The 11,604-nt window shown below is 36.7% G+C and overlaps 1 protein-coding gene across 5 annotated transcripts in view; it reads right to left on the bottom strand.

Annotated features, from left to right (window-relative positions):
• Positions 1-5,343: 5,343 nt before the first annotated feature.
• CDH7 (cadherin 7, type 2) overlaps positions 5,344-11,604 on the bottom strand; it is a 122,124-nt gene continuing 115,863 nt past the window's right edge. For all 5 annotated transcript variants that reach the window (XM_005861552.2, XM_005861551.2, XM_005861550.2 and 2 more), the window contains one exon: positions 5,344-8,044. In XM_005861552.2, the coding sequence (XP_005861614.1) occupies positions 7,551-8,044 (494 nt within the window). In that variant the 3' untranslated portion in view covers positions 5,344-7,550. The remainder of the gene's footprint in view (positions 8,045-11,604) is intronic.

The raw sequence follows: 11,604 nt of genomic DNA, 5'->3' as shown, positions 1-11,604 counted from the left end.
ATTTTCCCAGTTAGATTTATTTTAAAGAATAAATAAAGAAGTCCCACATTCTTTGCCAGGAAGTGAAAGTCGAATTATGATTGGAGAGTCTGATTTTGAAATGTTTCAACTCCCTTCTTATCCTCCCAAACCAGAATACCATTTTTTTTGAGGGTCTACGATAATAGAAAATATAATGAGCAAAATATTTTAAGGTTTTCTTTTTCTTCTTTCATCTCTACCACTTACTTCACATGTTTCCTTGAATAATTTATAGTCATTCCACAAAAATCATAGTGTTCATACTACAAAAAAATATAGCATGAAGTAGTTAGAAAATCATATAATTTTACTGCTTATAAAAATTTAAACCATTTGCATAATTGCATTATATAATGCAATAAAAATGTAAAAGTTGACATTTTGAGTGTAAAACCATTTGCATAATTGCATTATATAATGCAATAAAAAATGTAAAAGTTGACATTTTGAGTGTATGTTGTACTTCTCAACATTTTCAGTAGTTATATAGTTATTAATATGTTATTTTATAATGCTTGCTCACATGAGATTCACATAACTAATAGCTAAAGTGGAGTTGAAGTCTAATACTCATTTATGAACAGGCGATCACTGACAAATCAGCACTGTCCTGTGTATATTAATCTCCAATAGCTTCTTCACTTATAAAAGCCTATGACAAGCTGCTGTGAGATACTGGAAGTGCTTTCAGGTCATCAAAACAAGAGCACAAGACAGCTTTCACGCGAAGTCAATATTGTACTAATTCTTCGGGGTGTGTAAATTATTAACCACACATACACCACTTGTGACTGACAGAATTATTGAAGTCTCTAGAACCTCATTTTCTCTATTTCCTCTGGATATTGGGGATCTCCCTTAACTTGTCCTCATTATTGCCGTTTAATAGTCTTCTCTATTCTGGTGTGCTTGAGATCTGCAATGAGGCTGGGTCATCAAAGACTGTTCCCTTCCCCTCAGTCATCTGAGCAGGAAAGAACTGAACATTGTTTGTAATCTTGTCCATGCTAAGAGCCTTCATTCTTAATAGTGTGGACTAGACTCCAACCTTTAAAGACCCGATAAAATGACTGTTTTTAGATAGTGGTTTCAATTAATTATGCCAATTGTCTCTTAAAATATTCCTTCCCAACTGTATGCTTTTCCTCCCTTCTTAATGCATATTTCCCCAAACAGAAATCATCTGTTTACCAAATAACAATAACTAAGGGCTGGGCAATGGTAGGTTTACACTTGTGAGTATGTGAAACAGAGAGATAATAAAGCTGTAAACCTATTTTTGCCCACCCCTGTATAAACAACCTTATTACATGATTTCCATAATTTTCCAATATAAAGCCTTACATTTTTACAGTGATTTACAGTTTGCACAGCATTTGACTTAATCATCTCACAAGCCTATGAAACAAATAGAATAGTAGTTAACTCAATTTTCATCATGAAGCCATAAAGTTTCAGAGAACTAGAATGGCATCCAGGGCAGAGCAAAAGTGTCTGAACTTGGCTTCTGACCCAGATTCATGACCACAGATGAAGGGTACTTCCTAGTACTGATGGTCAAAAGGCCAAAGCCTGGTGACACCCCACCATTGATAGTTCACACACCATATTGTGTTAATAATGAGATCGTATACACACAATAAAAAAAATGAGGCAATTTTCCAGATAGTTCAGCTAAAGGCTCTCCCCTTAGCACCCAAATCCTTCTTATTTAAATTAAATTAGATTCATAAAGCAAATAAAATATTGCTCCCTTCAGTTATTATCAAATTTTCTGGTCTTGCTGCCTAAGAGGCACTTGCTAAATGACAATATGCTGGCATTCACAAGGAAATATATTAGACAATTTTTAAGGTCACTTCAAACATACTTCTCAATGCTCCCCAATCACACACACAAAAATATACAAACAGGCACATGTCCTTTTCAGTTAAACTCTGAGTCACTACAAGTTAGCAAAACAATGAAAAAGTGTCAGCATATCACACACATATGGCTTGATCTGTGGAAGTTCCCTTTCTTGGTAAAATTTAGTTTTTATGTTCATTTTGCTGGCTTAAAATTATGCCCCAAACTCCCATTTTGCTTAAGGGATTATCCCACTCCTCTGAAACAATTTCAATTACACTCAGAAGGTGAATGCTGTTACAACTTTCTTGCTCTTTTGATTATGAAGATTAGTCAGCTAACATTGTATGTTTCCCTTGCCAAACTTTCAGACATCATCATCATCATCATCATATATATGTATATATATACACACACAATATACATTATCGTTATCAATAACTTTAAAATAATTTACTATATACTTAAGATCAAATAAACACCACAGACTAACAGAAAGTAAGATTCCTTATCTATTGTCATTTACATTGCATGTAACCCAAATAGTTAAGAGTAAGTTAAAGCTTTCTTTCACTCAAATTTAATTAGATTAACCATAAATAAACCTTTAAATAGTGTTTCAAAAACAATTAAGGTAACAAAGACAGATTGTAAGTCAATAGATCTCATAGTAAAATTGAAAATTTAAAGATTATTTACAACTAGTGGTTATAAACTAAAATATTTAAACTAGATGGTTTTTGCCAACTGCAATATATTTACCTTATTTTTGGCTTCTTTAGATTTTACATTTGAGCATAATGCTAAGTCTATTTGCATGTAAGATTCTTTAGGCATGTGGGCCATCGCACAACTATCACTCATACCTGGTATAACTACACCACTTACGTGAGAATAATTGCCGAAGCCTGCTCATCATCCAGTGTAGTAAATGTAATTGTGCATGAAGTTAAAATAATTTAAAACATTCTCAGAGGGCAGAGTGAAAAGGCATGAAAAGGCAGCTATCATTACTGCCTGCCTGTCTTGTAGTTATCTCACCACAACTGCAGTCAGCCTCAAGCTGAGCTTCATATCAAAGGAAAGTTTCCAGGGTTCATCGGGATACCCTGTCTACTCATTGTCTCCATATAGCTCATCTTTTCTGATTATCTCCCTCCTAATTTTAGTCTCCAGATGAACTTGGAGAATTGCTTTGTGAATCCAGAATGATAATTTAGGCTTGATCTGTGGAAGTCCCCTTTCTTGGTAAAATTTAGTTTTTATATTCGTTATGCTGGCTTAAAATTATGTAAAGATAACAGTTTAGAATGGGAGCTTCTGTTATTGGTGGGGTGTCTTCTGTGTCCCCACCTGTTGCTGGTGGAAGTATTTCTTGGTAAAATTTAGTTTTTATATTCGTTATGCTGGCTTCAAATTATGTAAACAGTTTAGAAAGGGAGCTTCTGTTGTTGGTGGGGTGCCTTCTGTGGCCCCACCGGTTGCTGGTGGAAGTGGGCTTCTTGTGATGTCATGAGAAAAGGAATTTTCTGAGACTCGCATGGGAGAATGAGTGGCATTTATTGTGTGGAATTAAATTCCTGTTTCCAAGGTCCTCTCTCTCAGTCCTGCCGTGGGAGTTCAGCTGTGTCTTCAGCAGAGCTAGAATTAAAGCCAGTGCCCAGAGTTTCAGTTCCATATTTGCACAGTCCAATCCAGCATGAGGCTAAGCTTATTTTGTGTTCCCATCTATACTCCGTTGTGTGTGGGGTCCGCATGGCATGGGCCCTGTGGCTTCTAGGGCCATGTGGCGATGGAGGGAATACAGATGGTGCAAGAATGCAGGGGCAAAGCCAGCGGAACAGGAGAGAGAGAATTCATTTGTATGACAGCAGAGCTAGAATTAAAGCCAGTGCCCAGAGTTTCAATTCCATATTTGCACAGTCCAATCCAGCATGAGGCTGGCTTATGTTGTGTTCCCATCTATACTCCATTGTGTGTGGGGTCTGCATGGCCATGGGCCCTGTGGCTTCTAGGGCCACATGGCTATGGAGGGAATACAGATGAGTGCAAGAAAGCAGGAGCAAAGCCAAAGGAACAGGAGAGAGAGAATTCATTTGTTTGGGGATTATATATTCTCAAATGTTTGCAGGCTTGCATTGCCTCCACTCCTCTAGCCAATGACCTCTGTTCCGAGGGTTGATTGACAGACACCTTTTTGTCTCACCTCTACTTCATTGCACATGTGCTCATCTTCCCCTTTGTCCAGTACCTTCCCCTAGTGATTTGCAGGGAATAGACCAGTGGTTCCCTTGGAAGTGTGATATTGCAGCTTCCTGGTGAAGCTGCCCATGTGACTATGTTTATAATATCTGGCCTTCCCTTTGCCTTCTTCCTATCTATAATAATACAAGCATAATATGCTAATTAGACCAGACATCCTTCCGGATGTCCTTCCGACCTTCCGCACGAAGCCAGGCAGCAGCTGCCGTGGCTGCAAAGGCCTACTCTTGCATAAATATCATGCATCAGGCCTCTAGTTATTAATAAGTAGCTCATTACAACAGTAACACTTGGACATATTTCCTTGACATGGATAGTAACAAGTGAAATGGAAATACTTTTTTAAGAAGTTAAATCATTCAAAAACCCGCATTACTTTGGGCACCTTAAGTTTCTATTGAAGGCCCCACATGGACAAATAGAAATATGTAAATTTATTGACTTTCTGAACTGTTATCTGCACTTGAAATTATTAAGCCATCACTTTCATATTGAAATGGACCCTCTTCATTTTTTCTTGTGGCTCCAAGGATTTGCTACCAGGAAATAATTAGCACATGCATTTATATTAAGAAGTAGGATAGAGCAAAAATTCCTTCATGTTACTATTTGATAGTCTATTCATTCATATTGCATTTATAATCATAAAAGTTCTTATATAAAATAACTTAATCAGTGGAGTGTTGGCGAAAATTTAACAACTGGTTCTCCCAAAGAAAACAGATGGTGTTTGCTGATTTCCATAGTGGTCTAAATATGACCACCCTGGCTGACTTCAACCTACCAAAATGGTGTCACTAGAAGTGGAGTTGGGAAGAGATGACATCATTGGTTCTTGGGAGTTGGTTCTAGCTGGTTCTAGTACACCACGGAATTTTATTGGCTAGATAATAGGTATTCATTTAAATGTTTTTGGAGAAGATCCTGACTTGTTTTAAAATAGATTTTTTAAATCGGTCATCTGTTCTAGTCTGTGGTTTTAAAACATAGCCCATCTCTCAACTATTATACCAGATAATCATATACAGTGTCAGATTTCTGAAAAAAAAGGACACTAAAATACAGTCACCTTCATAATAATTAAATTTAGCTAGAGAACTTCATAGAAATTTTATCATTTTTTCAGTCATGTCAAACATTTTTTAAAAATACCACTCAATTGAGTTCAATACTGTATTGATATAATCTTTCACACATAAAATGGCAATTGGGTATATGCAAGAATTTTAAATCTTTATTTAAATTTTAGTCTTTTCCCAATATATTACTGGCAAATATGAAAAAAATTAAAAACCAAGAAAATATATTCTTTAAAAGGAAAGAAAGTAAGGTGAATAATGTGATATTCCTTTTCTAAAATACATTCAAATCTCCATTAAGTGATATGTGCAACAATCAGCAGTTTTGACATCATCCAAATGTACTAAACTATTTTATCTTCTTGCAGACAACAAGGGAGTTATTACAAAACTGTTTTCTCAGCACCCTGCTGATTCAACACCTACCTAATTCCTATACCACACTGTGATTTTATTGAAAAGGGTAGACATGTACTAGCTTTTTGTTGAAAAAGGTACATATTGACTAAAAGTAATGAATGGGATCTTTTACTCTGTTATAAAATTGGTTTTTCATATATATGTATATTAATACAGCAAGAAGCATATCTATCTAGGCATGAAACGATGTCTACAAAACTTTATTCAAATGAAAGGACTGTTTACGGATAATCAAATTTATTGAATTACTGATTCTGATAAAGCTGAAGGCCACTTTCACATACTTCATTTCTAAAGGTGGGCTGCAAGTTTACACAATCCTACACAGTTTCTCCTAGTGTCATCAAAATGTTGATGTTCCAGTTCCAGCGGTTGTCTTTCAGAAAGAAGCACTTTTAGAACATAATCTTGTATACAGTGTCCATTATCTATAGATTTATTAGGAACCCAACAATAACTCTTTCTAAAAGGAAAAAAGAAACTAAATCCATTCTTACTTGAATATATGCATTAAACTAGTACTGTTGTTTAATAATAGGTAGAAATATTTAGTCATAAAATTATTCTTTTTGAAGAAGCCCATCACAAACTTAAACACACGTGATCCCTTGAAATTACTCTCCTCACTTTGGCACGTCTAAACCAGTATAGAAATTATACATTGCCAGGTCTATTCTTGAAGAACATATTTGCACTGGAGTTTAAAGATGGGTTTTGAAGTTTATCACATGACATTAAGACATATTTAAAGAATCAGTCTTTTGCTCTATATGCTTACAGCAAAAGAAGGTGGGGTAAAACAAATTCTCAGAAGTCTTTGGAGCATATAGAACTCTTGACCTTGAAAAATAAATCTCACATCAAAGGAAATCTCACTTCTCTCTAAAATCTTTTTAAAATACAAATATTTCATTCCAATGTTTTGTACGTTTCAATGACTCAGACCAATAACTCATATGTCCTTGTAGCTGTGCTCCTCTCTGAGATGCTCAATTGCTCTGTTTTTTTTTCTCCATTTCCATGCTTCATTTCCTTCATGGAGCTGTGACTGGCGAAAAATCAGCATGTTCTGACAAGCTCAGTATTATGAGGCAGTAAGATGGACCTGAATTTGGTGGAGATTGGAGCTCCAAAATTAATATAAGACCATGTGTCAGATAAAAAAGAAAAGATATTCTCCTGTAAAAATCAGAAGAGGTAATAAAAAAAATCAACAAATAGACAGCAACTTTTTTTATACCTACACAAGCATCTCAAAACGGTTGCACACTTTCAGAATGATTAACCTTTTTCTTATTTGGAACACTTCATATTTATTTGCTAAACAATGGTTTACGTTGCCTTAAATCCAATTTCATTGGCTTGTATTAGAGGACTGGGAAAGATTTTTCTAAGAATTTATATTTTGCTAAATGAAATATATTTGCTAAACCAGAGCAATAAAATTCTGCTGGATTCTCTAATCCAGCAAGCGTAAAGCATCACTATCAATTAAATTTGTCCCACGTTTGTATATCCGAGAAGTTGCAGAACTTCTCAATGGCACATCGTGTTGTTCTCACTGACAGTACCATGAAGGTGTGCACAGGGCATCCGTGGTTCACTGACAACACAGGGCACTACTTACTCATAGAGGTTAGGTGCCTTTGCAGGTATTTGAGAGTTGCTATCTATTCACAAATCACTGAGCATTTCTTTTTATCAAAAGCCTTCAACTGCTCAGAGTCTGTGGTCAGTGTGGTCCTTGGATCCATCTAACGACCGTACGCTTCACCAAGGCAGAAACCAAACCATTAAAAATGGAGACATATTTACAACCATTTCTCTAGCAAGGGGAGTTCTTGTTTTGTGTTTTGTAGTCTTTTTTGTTTGTTTTGCTTTGACTTTGTCTTCAGTACATTCCCAAGGAAAGTTCCAAGGCTAGGAGTACAAAGTCTCCTGGCCAGTCCCATACATGTCCGCAAGTCGTTTGAAACGGGGCCCCCAGTCACTCAGGTAGTCATAGTTCTGATCAGAGTTTGAGCTGATGGACTCCAAGGAGCTGAGGGACTCGGCCACGGAGCCGTTCCCTTCAAACGCATACGTCTGCAGGGAGTCATAAGGGGGGGCACAGGGATCCACGTCGGCTTCCTTCAGTCTCTCCCAAATAAATTCCCGAAAAATGACATTATCTGGGATGCTTTTAAAAGTCGGTCGACTCAAGAACTGAATTTCTGGAGTCACGTCCCTCCGGGTCTTGGTGTCTCGGATGACGTTGAGGTTTCTCAATGCTGCCATGTCAAAAGCTTCCGTGTCTTCCTCTCCTCCACCCTCATCATCGTAGCGAACGATATTCTCTCTGATATCTCTCTCTTCATCGAAAATGAGGGGCTCTTTTTTCCGTCTCCTCATGGTGACGATCAGGAGGATCAACACTGAAACAGCAAAGGGAGAGTTTCTGTAAACGCAGTGACTGTCAAGCTGCCACCATTAGGGCTCTGATGTTGACTCAGACTTTCTGCCCTTTCAAGGGAAATGAATTGGCTGCCTACTTACATGGGAATTCACAGCAGTTGATGTGTTAAATTGCTAAAATGCCTTTAAAATAGAACACTTTAGTACATCAAAAGAAATCGTTTTTCCACACCTGTTCAGAATTGATGCCTCCCTCTTTAACATAACCTCCTAAACCTCCTTGGTAACATTTGATAGAGCAAAGTGGAAGGCCAGTTCAGGATAAATACAATAATTTCAAAGCTAGGAATCACAAAGGGATTTTTTGAGCTCCTTAATTGCTGGAAAGGCAAAGTGACACTTATAAATGTTTTGGGTATAATTTAGCAGCTGCAATTTCAGAAGGAAATGGATTACAGCATTTGGTCAGGTTCTTTGAAGAAATGCCTAGTACTTGTCTCTGAAACTCAGCTGTTAAATACAATCTGGCATGTCAGAGTATATACAAAGATTAAAAGCTTCTCTCTAGAAAATTGATCTCACTTTTAGTATGAAATACTGAACTTGGTCTTTATGCATTATACTGAGAGAGAGAATATAGGTTGTGAAATTTTCAGCGTTAGCTAACGACAGATTTAAGAAATCAAACACCCCTTTAACATTAGGAATTTTGCTTCTTATAACAAAATGAATAAATGATAATAAAGCACATGGTTGCACTAGAAAGTAAAAAAGAGCAAGTACCCTGGGCCATGCCCTATCTGGCTCTGCTCTAGCTATGGTGAATGAATGACTACAGAACTGCGAACACTGTAGATTTCATGGCCCCTGGATTAAGTTAAAATAAAGTAGAAAAATTTAGAATTTAAAAATATATAAGTTAGTGAATTATCACTAATTATCTATCTACAAATAATGTATTTTTTAAATAATTTTTATCAGATCAGCCAAATTTTTTTGGAAGATCTTAAAGGTACAAAGGGTCATTACTCTTAGCATATGTTTTAAAAGAAGTTTAAAATACTTACATTTAAAATATCTTGTGAGGTGTTACTTTGGCAATTAAGAATACATTTGAAAATAATAATAATGTAAAACCCACGAAGAAGGGTATCAATGTAACACAGAGAAATTAAACGCAATGGTTAGGGGGTAAAACATGCTCCATTCTCCACCTTAATCTGCTTTAAATCGCAAACCTTCAAGTACTTAATATTTTTTTAAAATAATTTTATCTTCAGTGAAAAGTGTATGCTTTCTAAAGAATTTGTCTGCTATCTGCTTTTCCAAACATCAACAGGGATGTGTCTGGTGAAGACATTTTTATTGAGGCTCTTTGGAAATAGTTGTGAATCCAACTATTTATTGTGCATTTTCCTCCCCCCCGCCCCCTTTCTTTTCTTTTCCCACTTCACCCTGACCTATGGCTCAACCATAAGCTTTACTGACAGCCTACAACTTAGAAACTGAGATATATTTCTGAGCTTTTTTTGGTACCTTCTCATGTTGCTATGGCACAAATATGCCTAGTCTCACTTTTACTCCTACTTACTACATTTGAATGTCTTCAACTGGCTCCATGGCAGATATGTAGTCCAAAATCTTATGTACAAATAATTTCTTCATTTGTTCCCATAAGCAGTCTGGTACACACCTCCCTTCCCTGCTAAATGGATTCCCAACTCTTGTCTTCTGAGAATTCTCATTTGCACCACTGCAAAACCTTGTGGTTCTCAAGGTCCATGACAAAGTTACAGCTCCATTACCACTACTGTAACATTCTTCCATGGACCTTACTCTAATATGAAGCTTTAGTGTCGAGAAGACTGTGGATACAAGTCCAGCCTTTGCCACATGTTAGATGTGTGACCTTGGGCAAGTAACTTAAATTAACTGAGCCTAGCTATCCATGATAATTACAGACAACTTCAGTGTTCACAGGGTGGATTCCAGAGGGAAAGAGTCTGGGGAATAATGTCGGTAGAGTTAGCTGAATGCCAGGCCCTTGGTGGGCAAGATTGGATTTTTTTCATCGTGATAAAATTAATTCAAAATTCCATGACACAGCAAGTGAAGACATCACATTTCTCCTTTGATCAAAGGAAAATGAAGAACAAGATTAGTTAACAAGTGAAGTTGGAAGTGTACCAAATACTATATGCCAAAGCCTGTGAACTAAAGATTAAGTGGGAGAAAGAACGGTCAGTAAGGTGAGAAATGAAGGTCTATACACAGGGTACAGTATTTTATATTCAATTGTTGTCTTAGACATGTGAAACAACCTGTCTAATGTCACTGTCATAAAATGCAATAATTAGGGGTGAGACATACCACCTCCCTCTGTCAGCTTCAGCCTGTGCACTTCTATAACACTCTGAGTTCAGTGTCTCCATTGTAGGTAATGCAGCGGTTCTCAACCTGTGGGTCGCGACCCCTTCGGCAGTCAAATGACTCTTTCACAGGGGTCGCCTAAGACCATCCTGCATATCAGATATTTACATTACGATTCATAACAGTAGCAACATTATAGTTATGAAGTAGCAACGAAAATAATTTTATGGTTGGGTCACAACATGAGGAACTGTATTTTAAAGGGCCAGAAGGTTGAGAACCACTGAGGTAATGGGATTACAAGCCAAGAGCTCAAGTGGCAATTGCTAATTCAGAAAAAGACACATCAGTAAGTTTTAAAACATAGGGATAAATGAAATAATTTTAGATTTAGGTATATAACTTTAGTCTCTGAAAATCTTTACATAGTTCCACAAAGATAAAAGTAATTGTAACAGAAGGAAAGTGGAACCAAATAAGACTTCTTATTGAGAAATCAGACAGATTAAGACAGAAGGAGAGGTGAGTATCAAAGGGGATCATGATGGATGGGCAGGTGAAAATAAGAAATCTGTTACACATATTAGGGAGCAAAATTGAGGGGGGGGGGACCTTTCCATTTGAGTATAAAAGGGCATAAAAGTGAATGGAGATATGAAGATGATAAGAATTATGTAATAATTAGTAGACACTCTCTTAGTTTAAGTCAATGTCGAAGTAGGCAGAAGATGTCAAAATTCTCTTTCCTTCATCTTTCTCTCTTACACACACACATTTGACCCTTGAACAGCTGTACATGAACTTTTAATTTTTTTTTAATTGTCCAATTACAGGTGACATTTATAGTTTCAGGTATACAACATAGTGATTAGACATTTATGACTTACAAAGTGATCGCCCCAATAAGTCTATTGACACCAAACATAGTCATTACAGTATTACTGACTGTATTCCCTGTGCTTTGTTTTACATCCCTAACACTTTTTATAACTGGCAATACTTATTCCCTTTAGTTTTTTCACCCATGCAACCACCCCTCTCCTATCTGGTGGCCATCAATTTTTCTGTGTCTATGAATTTGCTTCCATTTGTTTTGTTCTTTAGATTCCACATATAAGTGAAATAATATAGTATTTCTTTCTCTGTCTCAATTATTTCACATAATACCCCCTAGATCAGCCGTGGGCAAACTACGGCCCGCGGGCCGGAT

Source organism: Myotis brandtii, unplaced genomic scaffold (assembly GCF_000412655.1).
Source record: "Myotis brandtii unplaced genomic scaffold, ASM41265v1 scaffold154, whole genome shotgun sequence".
Lineage (NCBI taxonomy): Eukaryota > Metazoa > Chordata > Mammalia > Chiroptera > Vespertilionidae > Myotis > Myotis brandtii.
This window is presented reverse-complemented; position numbering and strand designations above follow the sequence as displayed.